Raw genomic sequence first — 23,812 nt, 5'->3', positions numbered from 1 at the left:
CTCCAAATGGCATCAAATTACAGATTAGACATTCTTATAATATGTCAAAAAAAGTTATATTTTATTTCCATCATTTACACTTTCAAAATTACAGAAAACCAAAAAATGGAGTCTGCAAAAGTTTGGGCACCCTGCAGAGTTAATATCTTGTACTGCCCCCTTTGGCAAGTATCACAGCTTGTAAACACTTTTTGTAGCCAGCCAAGATATTTCAATTCTTGTTTGAGGTATCTTTGCCCATTCTTCCTTACAAAAGTGTTCCAGTTCTTTGAGATTTCTGGGCTGTCTGTCACGCACTGCACTTTTAAGGTCTATTCATAGATTTTCAATAATGTTGAGGTCAGGAGATTGTGAAGGCCATGGCAAAACCTTCAGTTTACTCCTCTTGATGTAATCCCCCGTGGATTTTGAAGTGTGTTTAGGATCATTATCCATTTGTAGAAGCTATCCTCTCTTTAACTTCAGCTTTTTCACAGATGGCATCAAGTTACCATCCATTTGCTGAAATTTTTTTGAATCCATTTTTCCTTCTACTCGTGAAATGTTCCCTGTGCCACTGGCTGCAATACAACCCCAAAGCATGATTGATCCACCCCCATGCTTAACAGTTGGACAGAGGTTCTTTTCATTAAATTCTGTGCCCTTTCTTCTCCAAACGTACCTTTGCTCATTCCGGCCAAAAAGTTATATTTTAACCTCATCGGTCCACAGAACTCATTTCCAAAATGCCTCAGGCTTGTCTATATGTTCATTTGCAAAGTTCAAACGCTGATTTTTGTGGTGAGGATGTAGAAGAGGTTTTCTTCTGATGTCTCTTCCATGAAGACCATATTTGTACAAGTATCTATTTATAGTGGAATAGTGTACCACAACTTCAGTGTCTGCCAGATCTTTCTGGAGGGATCGTGCAGTCAAACGTGGGTTTTGAATTGCTTTTCTCACAATCCTGCGACCTGTTCTGTGTGATATTTTTCTTGGTCTTCCAGACCTTGCTTTAACTTCCACTGTTCCTGATGACTGCCATTTCTTAATTACATTCCGAACAGAGGATATTGACATCTGAAAACGCTTTGCTATCTTCTTATAGCCTTCTCCAGCTTTGTGAGCGTCAACTATTTTCAGTTTCAGTTTTCTAGACAACTGCTTAGAAGAACCCATGGTGCTGATTGTTGGGGCAAGGTCAGATGAGTCTGGCCATTTAAAACCTTTGAGATTGACATCACCTGGTCTTCCCAGACAATGATTAAGAACAATCCATGACACTGGCAGGTCTCAGCTTTGCAAAGGGGGCAGTGCATGCTATAAATTCTGCAGGGTGCCCAAACTTTTTCAGACGCCATTTTTTTGTTTTCTGTAATTTTGAAAGTGTAAATGATGGAAAATCTAACTTTTTTTTGACATATTATAAGTATGTCTACTGTAATGCTACTGTAATTCTATCTGTAATTTGATGCCATTTGGAGATTTTTCCATCTTTTTGCTTGGCTTCGTTATGCACATTAATACACATTTTTACCTGGGGTGCCCAAACTTTCGATCCCCACTGTGTATGTGTGTGTGTGTGTGTGTGTGTGTGTGTGTGTATATTATAAAGATATAAATGTATATATTATAAAGATATAAATCTCTGTCTCTCTCTCTCTCTCATACACACACACACACACATATATATATATATATATATATATATATATATATATATATATATATATATATATATATATATATATATATAATGCATGTGTTTATATAATGTTTGGGGGTTCCAAGTAATTTTCTAGAAATTATTTTTATTTTTTTTACATGTATGTGAGGTGTCAGAATTGGCTCAGGTTGGCAAGTTGTTAAATTATTAAAATATAATTGCTATGGCAGGATTTCGTAAATTATAAACTAAAATTATAAACAAGTGTGCCTGCTCAAGAACACGAGGGCTCAGTTAAAAAAAACTGCCAGCTCAGGAGGAACTGCTGTACGAACAAGGTTCGTACAGCGATCTCCCTTGCTATTTTATTGTGTTCTGAGTGGGGAAGATCAGCAGACCTTTTTCGGTCGTGACCCTTCAACAGAGGCTGGCCGCTCGGCCTCCGTTGCACACTGACTGAATGCCGCCCGACCGTGTGTACTAGGCTTAATGTAACAGTCTGATTATGGTATTTGTTATCATTGGGTATCCGTGTAATCGTTATAGAAACACAGAAAGTGCTTCTTCATGTTCATCCCATGTATTATGGGCTTCAGCTTCAAGTGGAGATCTTGCAGAGAGGTAATCCTCATGGCAAGTAGATTTAGGGCTTCCTGTCTGTTTATTGGTCAGCATGATGGCAAGAGGATTCCCTCGCAGGGGTAAGAACCAAAGTCCAAAACGAAAGTCCAGCAAAAAAACATTAAGCCTCCTGGCTATTAAATAGACCACACTGATTCTGCTTCAGGCCTGCAGACATGTTACTTCACAGCCTGTTCGCATTATTTCTACAGAAACAACCCATTAACACATGGAAAAGACCAATTATACCCCAGGTGGGGGAACAAGGTGTGGTCATCGATTAACCCCCTGCAGCCTGCTTTAAACCTTCCACTGCCACCTACTGTATATACCTCATGAACTGTAAAATCCTATGTAGCAGATATACTCCATCCATAACTGACAGGGGTTGTTTGTCACAGTGTGTTAAGCAGGCAGGTTAATACTTTAAAACCAGCATTAATTTGTTAACATAGCTGCATCATTTGTGTCTCGGGTGTAGATATTTAGCAACAAAGAGTAGAGAAGAAACATTAAGGCTAGGTTCACACTAGTGCAGCTGCAATTTGATCAGATTTTTAGTGTGATTATATAAAGAGTCTTGGTTGCTTTTTTGATGTATTTTTGATACTGCTGCGTTTTTTGGTAGGGGAGAAAAAACTGGATGCGACCACTCCCCACGTGCACACATATAACCACTTGACGACCGTGTCATGCAGATATACTGCGGCACAATGGCTCTCCTGGGCGAAATCCCATATGGGTATGACCTACGTGTTTTTTGCCACCAGAGGGGTATGCAGGTGTCGACGGAGGCGCACTTCACAGCGGGGGACCCGATGCTCATGGCCGGCATGATCACGTGCACCTGTCCCCTGGATCCGTACTAACGATTGGGAATTGGGAAGCCAAATTTCCAATCACCTGATTGCTGTGATAGCTTCTGATTTGCTATCCCAGTGTTCATGCATTGTGCAGCCCGCCCCTGTGTTTACTAGAGAATACAAATATAATAAAAAAACAAATATGTTGAACACACATTAACTAGGTTAGTGTCATTGTCAGGGTCAAGAGTTGGGGTCGGGGTCAGTGTTATTAAGTGGTATTATTATCAGTGTCTGTTAGTGTCAGTATGTTTTGGGTAGGATAGAAAAAAAGCAAAATGCACATTATTGTTTTTGAGCCCTATTAAGGCCTATTAATAACAAACACATCAGGAGTCATCAGGAGCAGGATTTATTTGTACTACTTTGTGCCAATTTTGCTTTAATGAAAAAAAGAAAATCAGGAGATATCCATTCCATTTACCACCAAATGTAACCCCAAATTGTTCTGGAAAAAACAAGGTATAATCCACCTGGATATAATATAAAAAACAAAAATTAACAAATAAACCAAGATAAGCTACTAGCAAAGCTGTGGGTAAAACTCTACAAATGTACATATATAGATATATATATATATATATATATATATATATATATATATATATATATATAAATACATTAAAAAAAATTGGCTATTCATATAAACCATTACAGGGGGCAGGCAGGGCAGTGGGACACATTTGACAGACACATTTGTAAATTCCACTTAGCTTGTTCTCCAGTACACAAGATCAGCGCTTCATACAGATGGCTAATGGTCTCTTGCCACCCATGCGCCTATACATCAGTACAGTCATTAGTCTGAATCACAGCTCAGTGTAATTGGAGTGAAAAATTGGCGGTAGTTATTGTACTGGGCGTATAGGCAGACGGGTATGAAGCGCTTGTGTACTGAAGATCGAGCTATGTGGGATTTACAGATGTGTCTGTGACAAGAAAGTTATCTTTATTGGTTACTTTTTGCACTTGGGGTTTATAGCGGTGGCGGTGGAATAACACATTCATATTGTATTATTTTCTAGTACATTTAATATTTAGCACATTTTATTTTTATTTTTACAACCCATTTTTATTGAGTACATTTTGCGCCGAATAGGGGTTGTTGTGTTTTTGTTTTTTTGTTTTGTTTTTTAGATACAGTTGCGATGATATCTACAGTTAAACAAACACATGTCAAAATTGCAAAATTGTGTTCAGGGGTTAGGAGTTGTTACCCTTGATTGTTACCCTTCTCATGAAGGGGTTTTTAAGTGGACTCTCCCTCCTGATTGGCTGAGACACAGCAGCAGCACCATTGGCTCCTGCTGCTGTCAATCAAAGTCAGCCAATCAGGGGAGAGAGGGACCTAATCACAGCTCCATGTCTGAATGAACATAGGGAGCTGCAGCTCAGGTGCCACCAAAGCAAGCTGCTTGCTCTGGGGACACAACAGGGGGGAGGGGCCAGGAGCAAAGAAGAGGCACCCGGGAAGAGGAGGATCTGGGCTGCTCTGTGCAAAACCACTGCAACAGAGCAGGTAAGTATAACATGTTTGTTTTTTTTTGTTTAAAAAAAAAGAGAATTTGCAATCACTTTAACCACTTAACAACCGGCCCATAGCCGAATGATGGCTACAGGGCGGTTGTTTAACTCTGGGAGGCCGTCATATGACGTCCTCCCAGAATTCCGCTCTCGCACGCCCCCTGGGGCGCGCACTCGAGAGCATCCGTGACCGCCGGGTCCACAGGACCCGGCGCATCACGGATCACAGTAAACGGCCGCTCATCGCGGTCGTTTAGCACGTGATCGCTCCGTCAAATGACGGAGTGATCACTTGTAAACAAACCGGTGTCATGTTATGACGCCGGTTCCTCCCTCCCCCTCTCTGTACCAATCGGAACAGCGGAGGGGGAAGAGATCGTGTCAGCAGCGATGTGGGCTGCATCTGCAGTGCCCACATCGCTGCTCACCGAAATTTAACCCCTCAATTCCCTGCCAATACTCTGCATTACTCTGCATTACTCTGCATTACTCTGCATTACTCTGCATTACTCTGCAATACTCTGCAATACTCTGCATTGCTCTGCAACACCCGCCAATACCCTGCAACACCCGCCAATACCCTGCAATGCTCTGCAACACCCACCACCAATACCCTGCAACACTCTGCAATGCTCTGCAACACCCGCCAATACCCTGCAACACTCTGCAATGCTCTGCAACACCCGCCAATATCCTGCAATGCTCTGCAACGCCATACTCTGAGATACCCAGCCATAGTCGGTGATACCCTGCAATACCCAGCCATAGACATCTCCTCCCGCCGCCCTCCAGTGCTTCTACCGACTCGCCAATATGATCAAAGCCAGAATCTTTTTTTTTTTTTTTTTTTTCAGGCTTCCCAGCTTAGAGGTGAGATGCGGGGTCTTATTGACCCCATATCTCACTGTAAAGAGGACCTGTCATGCCATATTCCTATTACAAGGGATGTTTACATTCCTTGTAATAGGAATAAAAGTGATTGAAATTTTTTCCCCCAAAAATAATTTTTTTAAAATAAAGTAAAATGAACAATACAATTTATTTTATTTTTAAAGCGAACGCATACGTAAGTCCCGCCCACATATGAAAACGGTGTTCAAACCACACATGTGAGGTATCGCTGCGAACGTTAGAGCGAGAGCAATAATTCTAGCCCTAGACCTCCTCTGTAACTTAAAACATATAACCACTAAAAAAAATTAAATCGTCGCCTATGGGGATTTTTAAATAGCGACGTTTGGCGCCATTCCACGAGCGTGTGCAATTTTGAAGAGTGACATGTTGGGTATCTATTTACTCAGTGTAACTTCATCTTTCACATTATGCAAAAATTGGGCTAACTTTACTGTGTTTTTTTTTTTTTTTTTAAGCACAAAACAGTTTTTTTTTCCAAAAAAAAGCATTCGAAAAATTGCTGCGCAAATACCGTGCGAGATAAAAAGTTGCAACGACCACCATTGTATTCTCCAGGGTGTTTGCTAAAAAAAAACATATATAATGTTTTGGGATTCTATGTAATTTTCAAGCAAATAAATGATGATTTTTACATGTAGGAGAGAAATGTCATGTTGGGCATGTTGGGCCTCTGTATGTGGCCACACTGTGTAAAAGTCTCATACTCTCAAAAGTAATAGCAGAATGTGTTTTGGGGTGTAATTTGTGGTATGCATATGCTGTGTGTGAGAAATAAACTGATAATATGACAATTTTGTGAAAAAAAAAGGAAAAAAAAATCTTGGTTTTGCAAAGAATTGTGGGAAAAAATTACAACTTCAAAAAACTCATCATGCCTCTTACTAAATACCTTGGAATGTCTTCTTTCCAAAAAGGGGTCATTTGGGGGATATTTATACTTTTCTGGCATGTTAGGGTCTCAAGAATTGAAATAGGCCGTCGGTACTTCAGGTGTGATCAATTTTCAGATATTGGCACCATAGCTTGTGGACTCTATAACTTTCACAAAGACCAAATAATATCCACCAATTTGTACTTATTTTTACCAAAGATATGTAGTAGTATAAATTTTATCCAAAATGTATGAAGAAAAAATGACTAATCTGCTAAATTTTATAACAGAAACAAAGAAAAATTCATTTTTTTACAGAATTTTCTGTATTTTTTCTTTTATAGCACAAAAAATAAAAAAACGAGCGGTGATTAAATACCACCAAAATAAAGCTCCATTTGTGTGAAAAAAAGGACAAAAATTTCATATAGGTCCAGTGTTGCATGACTGAGTAATTGTCATTCAAAATGTGAGAGCACCGAAAGCTGAAAATTGGTCTGGTTATTAAGGGTGTTTAACCACTTCAGCCCCGGACCAATAAACACCCTAAGGACCAGAGGTCTTTTTACAATTTCGCACTGCGCTGCTTTAACTGGTAATTGCGCGGTCATGCAATATTGCACCCAAACGAAATTTGCGTCCTTTTCTTCCCACAAATAGAGCTTTCTTTTGATGGTATTTGATTGCCTATGTGATTTTTATTTTTTGCGATATAAATGGAAAAAGACCGAAAATTTGGAGAAAAAAATGATATTTTCTACTTTTTGTTATAAGAAAAATCGAATAAACTCAATTTTAGTCATACATTTAGGGCAAAATTTATTCAGCCACATGTCTTTAGTAAAAAAAATGTCAATGAGCGTATATTTATTGGTTTGCGCAAAAGTTATAGCGTCTACAAACTAGAGTACATTTTCTGGAATTTACACAGCTTTTAATTTACGACTGCCTATCTCATTTCTTGAGGTGCTAAAATGGCAGGGCAGTACAAACCCCCCCCCCCAAATGACCCCATTTTGGAAAGTAGACACCCCAAGGAAGTTGTGGAGAGACATATTGAGCCCATTGAATATTTTTTTTTTGTCCCAAGTGGTTGAATAATGACACAAAAAAAAAAGTTTACAAAAAGTTGTCACTAAATGATATATTGCTCACACATGCCATAGTTATATGTGGAATTGCACCCCAAAATATATTCTGCTGCTTCTCCTGAGTACGGGGATACCACATATGTGGGACTTTTTGGGAGTCTAGCCGCGTACGGCACCCCGAAATCCAATCACTGCCTTCAGGATTTCTAAGGGTGCAAATTTTTGATTTCACTCCTCACTACCTATCACAGTTACAGAAGGCCATAAAATGCCAAAATAGCACAAAACCCCCCCAAATGACCCCAGTTTGAAAAGTAGACACCCCAAGCTATTTACTGAGAGGCATGTTGAGTCCATGAAATATTTTATATTTTGCCACAAGTTGCAGGAATATTACAATTTTTTTTTTTTTTTTTTGCACAAAGTTGTCACTAAATGATATATTGCTCACACATGCTATGGGCATAAGTCAAATTACACCCCAAAATAAATTCTGCTGCTTCTCCCGAGTATGGGGATACCACATGTGGGGGACTTTTTGGGAGCCTAGCCACGCACGGGACCCCGAAAACCCAAGCGCTTCCTTCCGGATTTAAATATAAAATGCTACCAAAAAAAACTTAGCGATCGCAGGGATCAGGCCTGACTCTGCGATCGCTGCAGTTATGTGTTTGGTGTTTTGTAAGTGACAGTGATCAATCGATACTGCACTTGGGTGGGCTGGGCGGAGGGGCAAAACGCAGATGCCAGCAGGTATCTGGGCTGATCCCGCTAACAATGCGTTTTTTTGGAACCCTAAACTGCTGGGGACGCTAGTATAGATCTGATCAGATATTGATCTGTTCAGATTCTATACCACTATGGGAGGTTTATGCTTTGCATGTGGGTGTTAGCGGTACTGGCACTAACCTAGCGCTGCCTGGGGCGACGCAGACCCTGACCCTGACCCTAAAACCTAATTGATATCACCCGCCGGGTGATCAGGGGGTTAAACCTTTATTGGGTAATAAATGGTGGGTGCCCTGATGCTATAAAAAGCAAACTAACCAGAGTCACCCGTAACACTTATACGGTGATCACTGGTGAAAGGGTTAACTAGGGGCAATCAGGGGGTTCAAATTTTTATTAGGTAGTATATGGGGGTCCCTGGCGCTATATAAAAACCTGACGGGGAACCTAAATAACTAACTGGCTAACCAGCGTCACCAGTGACACTTATACGGTGATCTCTGGTGAAAGGGTTAACTAGGGGCAATCGGGGTTAAAACCATTATTGGGTAGTATATCGGGGTACCTAGCGCTATAAAAACCTGGCGGTGAACCTAAAAAAAATAACTAGCTACCTAGCGGCACTAATGCAGCGATCAGAAAAAAGATCGCTTAGTGACACTGGCAAAAGGGGGTGAAAGGGTTAACTCTAGGAGCAATCGGGGTTAAATCTTTATTGGGGGGTGATAGGGGGCTACCCTGGACCTAACACTAACTGCCCTGACAGTTTTTACTTTTACTACTGACACTGAATGCAGTGATCAGTAAATAAATGATCAATGCAATCAGTGACAATGTGACTGGGGGGGGGGGGGGTTTGTGTGCCTGTGTGTACCTACATGTCAGTGTAGTGTTGGTGCACACTTACTTTTTGTCTTCTCCTCGTAGTCCGGTCAAAAAGACCGCCCCGAGGAGAATGACATCACTTCCTCCTTCCTGTGTATACAATACACAGTGGGAGGAAGCTTGTCATTGGCCAGGAGCGATCCAGAGCGGGTGGCCAGAAACCAACGGCCATCCCCTCATCACGGATCGCTCCTGCAGCGAACCGAACCGCCGTATCCAGCGGGAGGGGGTCCGATCGGACCCCCCACCCGCTGGAAGGCAGGCACGTACATGTACGTGCTTGTGCCTGCCTGTGCCATTTCCCTTGAAGCCTGTGCAACTAAAATGTGCCGTGTTGTACTGCATTGTTGTGAACGGGCACCAAGGAGAATAATGTGATTGATGTAAATGTATTGTCATGCGATTTTGTGCGACTGAAGTTGCATCTGAAATTGTACTAGTGTGAAACAGGCCTAAATGATTATTTGTAAAGAGAGAAATTGGCTTTACCCAAATGTGGGTGATAGTTGTAAATAATTTGAAAAAAATTTGCCATTTTGAGAAGTAAGGAAGTCAAAAGGGTTAGGCAAAATTGAAACAGTTTAATGTGTTTTTAAAACTTTAACCACTTCAGCCCCGGAAGGATTTACCCCCTTCCTGACCAGAGCACTTTTTGCGATACGGCACTGTGTTGCTTTAACTGACAATTGCACGGTCATGTGACGTTGCACCCAAACAAAATTGACATTTTTTTCCCCACAAATAGCTTTCTTTTGGTGGTATATGATCACCTCTGTGTTTTTTTATTTTTTGCGCTATAAACAAAAAAGTGGCAATTTTGAAAAAAAGCAATATTTTTTAACATTTTGCTTTAATAAATATCCCCAAAAAATTATATATATATTTTTTTCACAGTTTAGGCCGGTATGTATTCGCCTACATATTTTTGGTAAAAAAATCGCAATACGCAAATATTGATTGGTTTGCGCAGAAGTTATAGCGTCTACAAAATTTGTAGCATTTTTATTATTATTATTTTTTATTAGTAACGGTGGCCATCTGCTTTTTTCTATTATGACTGCGACATTATGGCGGATGCATTGGACAGAGATCCGTGCTCTAAAAATGCACTGATTACTGTGTAAATGACAATGGCAGGGAAGGGGGTTAAACACTAGGGGGCGTTCAAGGGGTTAAGGGAGTCCTAGGGAGGTGTTCTAACTGGGGGGGGGGGGGGGGGGGGGGGGTGGGCTTCTACTGGCATAACAGCGATCACTGCTCCCGATGACAGGAAGCAGGAGATCCCTGTCATGTCACTAGGCAGAACTGGGAAATGCCTTGTTTATAAAGACATCTTCCCGTTCTTCCACTCCATGACGCGATGGCAGGCCCCCGGTGAACATCGAGACAGCAGGATCCGCGGGCATTGTCACGGAGCATGTGGGCACGCGCGTGCCCACAATGCCGTGATTTAAAGGGGATGTACGTGTACACCCATTTGCCCAGCTGTGCCATTGTGCCAACGTACATCCTTGTGCACTAGTCGGCTAGTGGATGTAAACCCTCACATATACTCAGTGAAGTGTACAGCCTCAGATGATATATAGAGATGAAACAAATCTCCCTATATACGTTTTACTTGTATATCTGGTGTCTTCAGGATTATATATTCTTTAGAAAGTGCACATCGTATTAGAGGTTTTCTCTTCCTGTTCAGCACTGGGAGTGGATTCTTGGCATACAGCCAAGACAGCTGATTGGAGGAAAAGCACACACCCCACACTCCACAAAGGCGAAGGAAAGAAGGTGCAGAACTGTGCTGTTAGAAGACAAGCTCTCTGCCAATCTACCTCCCACGACACAATTTTCAGACTGGTTTTATCTTGGTTGACGGAGAACTTGTAAGAAGTTATCATGCTGATAACAGAAGAATGGAGCAGCAGAAAAATGCGGGGCTTAGTGCTTTGGAGAGAGATAAGAAAATACTACAGATATATGCTTAGGTCAAGTTTCATGAATCAGGTTTGCATCCACTTTGTTTTTTAAAGACGGGTTCATGCTGGTACGACAAACGCTCTGACATTGGGAGCTCATGTGGCATGACGTGTGAAAATCAATGTTTCCCTATGGGAGCTGTCTTAACTGGTCCGACACAAGTTGGTCCGACTTTGAAAAGCAAGTGCCCCCTCCCTCAACTGTACCAGGCCGCATGCCCTCAATGTTGATGAGGACAAGGGCCTCTTCCAGACAACCCTGGCTGTTAGTTGTTGGGGTCTGCGGGTGGGGGGCTTATCAGAATCTGGAAGCCGCCCTTTACCAAGGGTGCCCCCAGATCCCGGCCCTCACCCTATGTGAATGAGTATGGGATACTTTGTACCCCTACCCATTCACTTGAAAAAAATGTGTCAAGAATTAAGCGGTTCTTCTCCGCTCTACGGTTCTTCTCCGCTCTCCGGTTCCTCTCCGGTTCTTCTCCGCTCTCAGGTTCTTCTCCCTCTGTCGGCTGTCTGGGTATGCTCCGCTATCTTATCGCTCTTTTGCTGGGTATTCTCCGCTGTGTTCTCCCTTTTCTCTTCTTCCGATGTTGACTCAACGCTCTCCCCCGCTCTAATTCCGGGAGCGTGGTGTGCCACTACTTATATTAGCATGGGGTGGGGTCACTGGGTTATATCGTTTGGAGGCCCCACCCATTGTGATGTCACTGCCTGGGGCATGATGGAGCGATGACATCATATGGGGCCTCCGGTGACCCTGCCCCATGCCAATATAAGTAGTGGCACACCGAGCACCCAGCATTGGACTAGGAGAGACCGTTGAGTCAACATCGGAAGAACAACAGAGGAGAAGACCCAGCAAAAGAGGGAGAAGATCCGGAAAGGGTTAGAAGACATCAGCAGAGAAGAATCGGAGATTTCTAGAAGACATCAGAGGAGAGCAGAGAAGAGATCGGAAGAGACGACGGAGCGGCCTTAATAAAATACTTTAAAAACCTGTGTACTGTGTTTTATTTTTGACACTCTTTTTTTTCAGTTAAATGGGTAGGGGTGCAATGTACCCCATACTCATTCACATAGGGTGGGGGGCTGGGATATGGGGCCCCCCTTGGTTAAAGGGGTCTTCGAAATTCCAATAAGCCCCCCCCACCCGCAGACCCCAACAACCAATGGCCAGGGTTGTCGGGAAGAGGCCCTTGTCCTCATGCTAGGATCCTCTGGCAGCATAATAAAACGTCAGTCTTTCAGACCTGAGCAGTTGTCTTTAAACAGACCTTGACCGCTCTCACTACATCAGGACAATGTAGTGAGTTATCTGCCCTAGAACCTTGTTTTGGAAAAAAACGATGGTAGGACAATATCTTGGTTTAGGGGAAAACCGAAAACCACCATAATAATTAAATATGATTTCTTTACAGGAAAGAATGGCCAACTTCAATACCCTTTTGCAGAGGGTATAGAAACCCGAAACACGATTTCCCTTGTCAAAAGGACCAAGGGAGTATGCTGTAATGGTTCAAAGGGTTGTTTTTGCAATACAGACAAAAAACTAAGTTCAAGGGTGGCCTAACTGGCGGAGTAAGCCACATTACCCCTTGTATAAAAACCCCGGACCAAAGAATGCGAAGCAAGCGGTCTTTGAAATAAGACCGATAAAACCAAGACTTGGCTTTAATAGTACTCAAAGCCAGCTTCATTCATACTTGTAGAAAAAAACAAGAATTCTACCTATGTTATATTTCAGAGGGATCACACCAGGAAACGTAAGCCCTCCAGAGACTAATATATGACTCTGGAAACTGGCTTCATTAATGAAGGTAGAAATCATTGACCCAGAGAGACTACGGCTTCAATAGCCAAACCGTCAAACTTTGTAAGATAGGATGGAATATCGGCCCCTGTGAGAGTAGCTCTGGCCATAGTGGCAGGGACCATGGATCCTCCACCACCATCTTTACGATTTTTGTATTCCAGGATCTTCTGCACCATGCTGGGGCTACAAGAATTACCGACTCTCTTTCCAGCTTGATCCTGCAAAGAAGCAACTGAATAGGAAAAAAACCTAACTCTGTGAAAACTGACCCCATAGGGTCACCACACATTTGTCTAGCATGCGAGTAGATCTCTTGTCCTTGACATAAAGTTGACCAACTACATGTTGAACCTGGACGCCAAAAGATCTATGTCCGGGATCCCCCATCTTTGATATATAGCCAGATAGATTTTGGCGGTGAATGGACCACTCCCCCAGGTACAACTGCTGGTGACTCATGTAGTCCGCCTGACAATTCTCTATTCCCAGAATAAAGACTGCCGATAGGCAACAAACATCCTTTTCCACCCAAGCTAGAATATGGTCTACCACTCTCTGAGCTGCGTGACCCTTAGTGCCCCCTTGGCGATTGATATAGGCCACAGCTGTGGCATTGTCAGCTTGGATCCTGACAGGACAATCCCTGTAACCTGAATGTTCAGTGCTTCAGAGCCAGACGCACTGCTTGAATATCAATCACCACGGGGCACTAAGGGTCACGCAGCTCAGAGAGTGGTGGACCATATTCTAGCTTGGGTGGAAAAGGATGTTCCTTGCCTATTGGCAGTCGTCATTCTGTTCAGGGCTTCAGAGCCAGACGCGCTGCTCTAATCTCTAGGACAGAGGTCTCAAACTGGTGGCCCCCAGCTGTTGAAAAACTGCAAGCCCCATAAGGCATTGCAAGGCTGACAGTTAAGAGCAAGACTTCCAAAGGCAATGGCATGATGGGACTTGTAGTTTCACAACATCTGGAGGGCCACCAGTTTGAGACCCCTGCTCTAGGATGTTGATGGGCAAGGCTCTTACGGTTCTTGAGAACTGTCCGTGGACAGTTGTCTTTTCTAGTACTGCTCCCCAACCCTGAAAGGTTGGCATCTGTCGTTGCCACTTTCCAGGTAACTGGTATGAAGGTTTTTCCCTTCTGCAGATTCACAGATACCGAGCACCATCTAAAGATCTGGAACACCTTTTGGGGATAGCCTCATTGGCAAATCTAGAGCTTGAACTGTTTTGTTCTAAGCAGACAGGATACTGTTTTGTAACAGTCTCAAATGGAACTGGGCATATTGAAGCCACCATCTTTCCTAACAACCTCATGCAAAGGCGAATGGAGGGATCTCTTTTTGACCTGACCATCAGCACTACTTCTCTTATGGCGTTGAACTTTGCCTGAGGCAAGAACACCTTTTTCTGGGCTGTGTCTATGATCAGACCCAAGTACTCCAGCCTTTTTAGTGGTTTTAAGGAAGACTTCTCTATTTTGAGAATTCAACCCAGATTTTCCAGGTATTTGATTGTAATGTGCACAATTCGCTCCAAACAAGCCACCGACTGGTTTATTAGCAATAGAACATCTAGGTACACCAAGACTGTTATGCCCTGTGCCCTTAACCTGGCTAGAGGTGGGGCCAGAACTTTTGTAAACACCTGGGGCATTGTAGCTAGCCCGAAGGGCAGGGCTACAAACTGGAAATGCTACTGTTCTACCTTGAACCGCAGATACTCTTGGTGAGTGAGAAATATAGGGTCATGCAGATATGCATCCCTGATGTCAATAGACGCCAGAAGTTCCCCCCCTTGTAGGATAGAAACCACTGACCTGAATGACTCCATGCAAAAGGAGCGGATCTTCAGGAACTTTTTTAGATCTAGAATGGGTCTGACATCTCCATTTGGTTTTGGTACCCTAAAGAAGTTTGAATAAAAGCCTAAACTTAGCTCTTCTGTGGGGATTTGTATCATCACCCCCTGAGCCAGTAATCGGTCTAGTGCCCAAAACAGAGATTGTCTTTCCCTTCTTTGGGAACGTTTGACCTCACAAAAACGAGACGGTGGAAACAATCGAAATTCTAGTTTATACCCTAGAGGCACAGTGGAGATGACCCATCTATCCTGAATTTCCTCTTGCCAGACTTCTGAGTATTGCAGTATTCGCCTGACCCTGAGGCTTTCCTGTAGAAACTAGCGGCAGATGCCCCTGGCGCAGGAGAAAGAGTCCGCTTGAATGCAGGGCATTTATACTTTCTTTTGACTGGTAAAGGAGTACTTTTCCCACTAGAATCATTTGGATGTATTTGTTCAAATTATCCCCGAATAGCCAATCCCCCATCAAAAGGAAAACCAGGAGCCTCTTGCATGGTGCTTCGGCTGACCAATTTTTAACCACCGGATCCTTTTTTTCTCTTTTGTTCACTGACTGACAGCTCCATTATTCTTGACCACAGGGTCAAGAATCCTGCAGCTCAGTTTTTTTCTGCCTAGTGTAGAAGATGGACCTAGGAACCCTGGGGGACCATCGGTCCTGGGATTTTTTTGTGGAAGTTTGCCTTTTGTGCAAGATTTTTAGATCCTATGATCTACTATCAACAGCTGGCTTGGTGACAGGCTGGATAACCTTATCCTTGTGGTTTGTATCCTTGTAGTCTCCCCAGCCTGGCCATCGAGCGTGTGCAGACCCTAGTTACGTGCTGGGTGGGCCACGACGTGCCCCTCAGGCTCCAGGGGCAGCTGGTGAGCGCAACGCTCCGGGGCACACATATGACCGGACTACAGATGTCTTTGTCACAGTGTGCCGTGGCCAGCAGGCACCCCGTACTGATCGGAGAGTGGGTCTGTGATGGGATTTCCCCAGCTCATCCGGTTGGTAAGTACAGCTCTCCCTGCCCTAGCGGGATTGAGCAGCTGGGCATTCCCTGGGAGGTCGATTTGGGGGTCCCTCGCCTCCCTCTCTTCTCTCCCTGTCCCTATCTCCCCCCCCCCCCCCCATGGGGGATGCTGCATGATGGGATCCTGAGCAGTGTATGTACCTGTAGCCAGGGGTCCCCTGGGGGGCTCTCACCTTGGATGGGAGGCTGCGCTCGGTGGCTGTGTCCCTGGGTGTCTGTGGTCTCCCCTATGGGTGTCTGGAGGTCTGCATGTGCTGATCGCCATAGCGCTGTTCTGCCGCCATTTTCACTGTCCTTTCACTGTGTACAGTTGTTTGTCAGCCATTTTTGGTGTGCCTCCGTGGAAAGCATGGTCGGGGACCATTTTTCTGTAGCTTTGTGGCCATTTTCTCTGTGATTATGTCCTTTATACAGGGAGGCCGGCGGCCATTTTGTTGTAGTCCGGCTCGGTTTTTAGGCCTGGCCCCTGCTGCTCAGAACAGTGCAGTTTCTCACTCAGGACACCTGGGAGCTGACACAGGCACTTGTAGCTGAAAGGTGCAGAACTCGGTCAGGGTGGTGAGTCCTGCGGTGGGGGCCCCTCAGTCTGCAGCAGCTAGGAGAGTGGGACTATGCACCTGTCTCAAGTCCCCAAGGTTGGCAGACAGTGTGGGTCAGCATGGCTTCAGAAACTGGTGTTTCTTCCCCAAAACTCCCTGAAATTGCAACCAGCTCCTCTGCAAACAGTGGACGCTTTGTCGGCGGTCCTTGAAATGTTCGTTGCTAGGGTGGATGCGGTGTGCGGGCGCAAAGCTGGTAAAAGGTGGCACTTGCCCCTCATCCTCCGGGGAGAGCTCTGACGCAGACTCGGACAGTGAGGATGAGTCCCCGTCCGGATGCGCGCAAGACAAAGCGCTAGTTGGAGCACTTATCACAGCTGTGCGTGATACCCTGAAAATTCAGGATACAGCAGGTCCCTCTGCTGAAGTAGCGGTCCTTTTTGGGTTCCGTAAGCCAGCCCGCACACCTAATGTGTTTCCGTATTTGACTTATTTCGATAAGTTCATATACAAAGAATGGGGAAGACCGCAACGGACCTTTTCGGTCCCAAAAAGTATGGGGGTGCGTTACCCCTTTGAGGAGAGCCTTCCTTAAAAATGGTTGGATCATCCGGTCGTGGACCCACCAGTATACAGGTTAAATAAAGTAGCAACGATACCGGTAGAGGAAACTCCTGCATTTAAGGATCCTACTGACAGGAAGGCCAAGGCAGTGACCCATTCCTTGTTTACGGTTGTGGGGTCCACAATCCGATCAGTACTGGCCACAGCACTTGTCTCGCAGACACTTACTGAGTGGGCAAAACTTTTGCACCGTGATTTGGGGAAGCAGCAGGCTACTCCCATCTGCGTGGAACTAGTTAGACCAGACCAGTTAGTGCACGGCCTTTTAAGTACGTTTGTGACGCGGCCCTGGATACGCTTCCCCTGCTATCCAGGGCTTCAGTGTCAACTGTGGTGCTGAGGTGCCTGATTTGGCTAAAATGCTGGTCTGCAGACCAGTCATCTAAAAAAAAAAACCTCGACGGATCTACCTTTCCTTGGTTAGTGGCTCTTTGGAGCCTCGTTGGATGACATTATTAAAGTGGTTGTAAACCCTTACAAACCACTTTGACCTACAGGTAAGCCTAGATTAAGGCTTACCTGTAGGTCCAAGCAATATCTCCTAAACCTATATGGTTTAGGAGATATTTGCCCGAAAACGAGCACCGCTGTCTACGGCGCATGCGCCGTAGACAGCGGCGCGCAGGTGCACTGAGCGCGGCATTCTCAGCGACGGAGCTGCCGCGCGTGTCTGCTCCTGTGCGCATGCGCGGGAGTGACGTCATCGCGGCTTCGCCGAATGACAGCGGCGGAGCTGCGAGACCCCACCAACAAGATGGATGCGGCGGACTACAGGGGACAGCGGCGACTTCGCTGGCTCCTGTGTCAGGTAAGTGACACATAATGGGCTACTATGCGATGCATAGTAGTCCATTATGCTTTGCCTTTGCAGGGAATGAAAGAGGAAGTAAACTCATCAGGGTTTACTTCCTCTTTAAGAATGTCACATTTGGGAAGAGTACCTTGCTCCCACAGGCCGGGAAGACTAAGGACCCACGCCGCAGGCAAGGGCCCTCATTTTCCGCTAAAAAGAGGCTTTTTCGTCCATCCCGGACTTCAACTAAACGCTCCCAGTCCGTCAGGACGACCTCTGAGGGACAAAAGCATTCCTGGAACTGCAAGCCTAATAAGCCCACGAGCAAAAGTGCTACCGCATGAAGGTTTGCCCCCGCCTGTCACACAGGTAGGGGGTCACCTTCGGGAGTTTGCAGCCCGGCGGGCCTCTTGGCTGTCCGACCAATGGGCCTGCGAATGGATTTCCTCTGGCTACAAGATAGAGTTCCTCTCTTGGCCACCAAACAGATTCTTCCCCTCCAGCATACCCTTACTCCCGGCTCCCCTAGTGGGGGTGCTAAGGGACCTGCTAAGCCGTGGGGTGATAGTGCCTGTTCCGGAGTTGGGAAGGTTACAGGGGTTCTACTCCAATCTGTAGTCCCCAAAAAGGAAGGGGTACATCCAATCTTGGACCTGAAAGCCCTCAATTGCGTTGTAAAAGTACAGAGGTTCAGAATGGAATCGGTTCACTCATTAGTCACTGCACTCCATCAAAGGGCGTCTTTGGACATGCAGGATGCGTACCTGCACCTCCGGCATCAGAGGTTTCTGCGATTTGCAGTTGGGGAAGCCCACTACCAGTTTGTGGCTCTCCCCTTTGGCTTGGCATCAGCACATCAAGTCTTCACCAAGATATTGGCTGCAATTTTGGCGTTGTTGCGACAGTGCGGGATAGCGATCATAGGTTACCTAGACGATCTCCTCCTGAGAGCATCTTCCGCCTCAGAATTAAAGGAGCATGTGGTGATCACCATGTAATCCCTGTGGGAATTTGGGTGGCTGTTGAACCTAAAGAAGTCGTTGCTCATACCAACTCAGTGCTTGGAATACCTAGGCTTACTGCTGGACTCCACGGAAGTGAGAGTGTTTCTCCCTTCAGACAAATGTTTAAAATAATTGTGCTCTACACAAAACTGTGTGCCCTCTATGATAAACTGGGCTTGTTTGTGATGATTAGATTCTAGAGCAAGGAAGTGCCCTAGCGCTGTAAGGCCAACCTCATGCGTGATAGATGTGTACAACAATGTGACATCTAAAGAAAGCCCAGTGTACATTTCTTCCCATGTGTAATAGGAAAGGGTATCCATAAGGTGAGAAGAGTTACGGTACGGATTGAACTATTCATTGAAGGAAGGCATCTACATATTGGGACAGGCTAGTCGTGCAGCTATCCATAGCCGCAATTGTTGGTCTTCCCGGAGGGCAGATGGGGTCTTTATGTCCATTTGGCAGATGGTAAAAATATGGATGTTTGTAAAACTTTCTGTACAAGAAACAATATTTTTGTCCCTTATCAGCCTGATCTACTAGGACCTTATGTTACGACTTGAAAGATTCCAAAGGATCTTTCATGCTTTTTTTGTATGTTTATTTGTCAGACAATAACCTCTCTGCTTCCTTGGTTTAGTATGATTAAATCTTGGATCACCAATGCCCCCTCCCTTATCGGCCTGTTTTATTACCAGATTTTTATTCAAGGGTAATAAGTGATGAGGATTAAGGAGCACAGGGGTGATGAGGATGAAGATAGACATGGGGTGATGAGGATGAAGATAGACATGGGGTGATGAGGATGAAGATAGACATGGGGTGATGAGGATGAAGATAGACATGGGGTGATGAGGATGAAGATAGACATGGGGTGATGAGGATGAAGATAGACATGGGGTGATGAGGATGAAGATAGACATGGGGTGATGAGGATGAAGATAGACATTGGGTGATGAAAATGTAAGATGACATGGGGTGATGGGGATGAATATACTCATGGATGACGAGGATGAAGATGCACATGGGTGATGATTGATGAGGATAAAGATATGCATGGGGAGATGAGGACGCAGCACAGGGGTGGTCAGGGTGAAAAAGCACAGGAGTCATGAGGACGAAGAAGCACAGGTGTGAGGAGGCTGAAGAGGTATAGGGGTGATGAGGATAAAGAAGCACAAGGATGATGAGTAATTGGGATGAACATACACATGTGGTGATGAGTGATGGGGATGAAGATGCATATGAGTGATGGGGATGAAAAATCACAGGGGTGATGAGTATGGAGCAGAGGACTTCTCTTTCCTGTCTATGTATTCTGCCCCCCCAGGGTTAACCCTCACAGTGCTGGCCCATGCAGGCACCATACACCATGGCCCCTCCAGTCTCATGCAGAAACCTGAAGCGTTTGTTTTTAAATATCCAAATAGTGAGGATAAGCAGAAAGCTTAAGACCAACAGCTCCAGCGCACCCTGATGCTGGAAGAGCGCCATAGTCCGGGAAGACGTCGCTGTCCTGCCCCTTCCCTGTCAGCGCTGGCCTTACTCGAGACCCCACTCCGAGCTCACTTTCATAACCATGCTCCTAAAAAGCAGCAGTCATCTGCAGCAGTGATAGAGCTTTGAGGAGGGGCCACTCGCACGCTTGCTCACAGCGCAAAGCCGTTCTGCATGCTGGGAGTTGAAGTTCGCCAGTCTTATCATATAGGTGGCTCACCCCCCCCCCACCCATAGTATTGATGGTGTCACCTGGGTGTGGTCGGTATCTCCATAGCGATAAATTACAATGCCTACAACTGTTTGATGCAAGGTTTTTATGGAGAACTCTGTAGCACGCTGATATGCTCTTTATAAACACACAGTAGCAGAGAGCAACATAGCTGTAAACAGTCATTTGTGGTCATTAATAGTTTAAACTACTGTATAATAGTGTATAGTGACACAAAATTAATAATTCATGTTTTGCTGTTCTATTTTCCTTGTAGGTATAACACTTACAGAATCTCTTGCAATGTCACCAGCTGCTGCCATTTCCGGTTTAATATTTTCTAATCCAATGTCCAAATATTTTTCTGTTGGAAAAATTTGTAAAGATCAGGTAAGTTTTATTGTTGAATAAACCTTTTTGTTAAATATTAAACCTAAAATATATAATTGTATACATTGTAGCATAATTTTTTTTTAACAATAACTATGTTACAATTTCATGTTTGTTCATAAAAGAATTTAAAGGTTAAAAACAATTGCTTTTTTTTTACCAGTTGAAATAACTTCACTGTCTTCATTATTAAAGGAGAAGTCCAGCCTGAGCTTGTTTGGCTGGGCTTCTCCTTTGAGTCACAGGAGTGCAATTTGTTTTGCACTCCTGTGACCCGTGTTCAGGAGAGGACGGTCTGAAGTCCGCTCTCTGCTGACGTCACAGGGATCAGTCCAGGCACCGCGTCATCCTGACTCTGGGAGTCTGGATCCGCCAGGTACCTGGACTGACACAAGTCTCAGCCTCTCAGCAAGACACAGAGAGGCTGAGATGGCCACTCCCCGCCCCTCCACAGATCAGCGCTCCAGTGAGCGTGGAGTAGCAGAGCGCTGCCGAATGACAGGCCGCAGCTCTCTACTCGGGGACCTGAGAGAACCGAGCCATCGGCTTGGGTCTCAGTGAAGAGGCACCAAGGGACAGATGCAGCATCAAACCGATGCTGCATCCACCTTTGGGGGTTATTGTAGTACCATACTTAAGTGGATGCAGCATCAGTTGACATATAGCAATCAATTCACAGTCTCTAGCCCACAGCCTTCAATATTATAGTTGTATGTTTTGTGCAAAATGTATTATCAATTGTCTTGTATGCTGATGAGGTTCGGTGGTGGGAGGGGCACGGCGCTATTGGCAGGCACACGCTTTGTTTTGTGGGTTCAAAAAAAAACACATCTTTGGGTTCTCTAAAGCTGCATCAATGTGAAGAACAAAAATCCACAGGAAACATCCGACAATTACCGTATATACTCAAGTATAAGCCCAGTTTTTCAGCACATTTTTTATGCTGAAAACCCCCCTCGGCTTATACTTGAGTGAGAGTCCCTCTTAAGAAAAAAAAAGTCCAGAAAATGGAGCCGAAAAAGGGGCGGGCCGTCCCGCTGGGTGCCGCACATGTATCATCCCTGTGCACCCCTGTCAGTTTCCTCCTGCTCTTCTCACAGTGTGGATCTTCCCCAGTGCCTGGCAGCATGATCTCATGCTGCGTGTCAGATCTGAATTGCCGTGCAGCTATTGTAACGATATCCGCCTTCTAGTCCACCTCTTATGATAGACGGTACACTGATCCAATGCTAGGAATCATTGTGCCGTGTGTCATAGGAAGCGGGACATTGTTACAGTGGCTGCACTGCGATTCAGATCCAGCTCTGACACACAGTGTGACATCGCATTACCAGGCACTGGAAGGCTTTACCTGATGGGCACTGGTGGTCTGTACATGATGGGCACTGGTAGAATGTATATTATGAGCCACACTAGGCTTATACTTGAGTCAATAAGTTTTCCCAGTATTTTGTGGTAAAATTAGGTGCCTCTGCCTATACTCGCGTATATACGGTACCCATTTATAACTATCTTGCAGAATTGTTACGACCTTGCAGATTTTTTAATATATATTTATAAATAGGTAATTGTTGAATGTTTACTGTGGATTTTTGTTCTTCATGAAGCCAATTTTATTTTACATAGATTGGGTCATAGGACCAAGAATTTGTGGGCCACCACCTCACCTAACCTCCTGCTGGGAGGAAAACAAATTAAAAAATAATAGTTGTTAACATTAGTATTATTTCTATACCCATCAATAAAAAAAAATTATATTTCATTCATTTTTATTAGATTTTCATAAGGACTAGGAGATATAACAGTAGTACATAACAGTAGTACATAACAGTAGTCGAGAATTACCAGTAGCCCAAAAGAGGCAGGTACAACACATCTGAATAGTTATCTCAGAAATGTGTTTACAGTATATAATAATGCCTGACATGGCAATCATAAGGTTGGAGATAGATTCCAAGTATTATACATTAATATGTGTCAATCGAGTAATTTGGATAGGAAAGGGAGGGGGTAGTAACTTATAGTAAATGAATTACAGAATCAGGCCCTGAAATTATTTCCGCTAACATATCCTTTAGCTGAAAAGACAGGGTTGGTTCTTGTATCTATGCAAACATGAAAAGGTAATGTATACACTCATGTGTAAGCATCAACAATGTGAGCAACATGCTACATAACAGTGAACTATTGTGTATTAGGGAGAAGAAATGAGGAGAGGGGAAGGGAACACACCCATGTAAGAGTCCAGCCACACGCCCACCCTTAGCCTAATGGCAATCATAGGTATGAGAACCAGGGATTCCAAACTTTATTGAAAAAGGATTGTTTATCTCAAAGTACACTGACTATTTTTTCATTAAGTATGATCCAAGTAAGTTTACATTTCAGCAGCTATCAATCATCAAGCTCTTCCAGGCTGTAGCAATCGTTAAGTGTGCTTAGGAATGTTTTCAATTGTTTTGTTTAGGAGGGCAACCCGAGCACCCTTAGTGATGTTTACCATGGTTACTGAGTAAATTAACCACTGTTGTTATTCTCTGTACTGTCAACCCAGAGGACACGGGGGCACTCTTTACGTCTAGAGGAAAAGATATTTCATCTTCAAACATGGAAAGGTTTCTTCACAGTAAGAGCTGTGAAAATGTGGAATAGACTCCCGCCAGAGGTGGTTATGGCCTGCTCAGTAGATTGCTTTAAGAAAGGCCTGGATACTTTCCTGAATGTACATAATATAACTGGGTACTAACATTTATAGGTAAAGTTGATCCAGGGAGAATCCAATTGCCTCTTGGGGGATCAGGAAAGAATTTTTTTCCCCTGCTGTAGCAAATTGGATCATGCTCTGCTGGGGTTTTTTTTTGCCTTCCTCTGGATCAACTGTGGGCATAAAATTGGGTATATTGGATTGTACAAAATTGTTTATTGTTTTTAAGGTT

The 23,812-nt window shown here is 44.3% G+C and overlaps 1 protein-coding gene across 3 annotated transcripts in view; it reads left to right on the top strand.

Annotated features, from left to right (window-relative positions):
* Positions 1 to 23,812, top strand: part of MTR (5-methyltetrahydrofolate-homocysteine methyltransferase) — a 1,186,028-nt gene that overhangs the window by 1,080,464 nt on the left and 81,752 nt on the right. For all 3 annotated transcript variants that reach the window (XM_077486511.1, XM_077486510.1, XM_077486509.1), the window contains one exon: positions 20,764 to 20,876. In XM_077486511.1, coding sequence (XP_077342637.1) covers positions 20,764 to 20,876 — 113 coding nt within the window. The remainder of the gene's footprint in view (positions 1 to 20,763; positions 20,877 to 23,812) is intronic.

Source organism: Lithobates pipiens, unplaced genomic scaffold (genome assembly GCF_037356315.1).
Source record: "Lithobates pipiens isolate NorthernLeopardFrog02 unplaced genomic scaffold, aLitPip1_a1.2 Scaffold_18, whole genome shotgun sequence".
In the NCBI taxonomy this organism is placed as follows: Eukaryota; Metazoa; Chordata; class Amphibia; order Anura; family Ranidae; genus Lithobates; species Lithobates pipiens.
The sequence above is the reverse complement of the archived record's forward strand: the minus strand, read 5'-3'. Positions and strand labels throughout refer to the sequence as shown.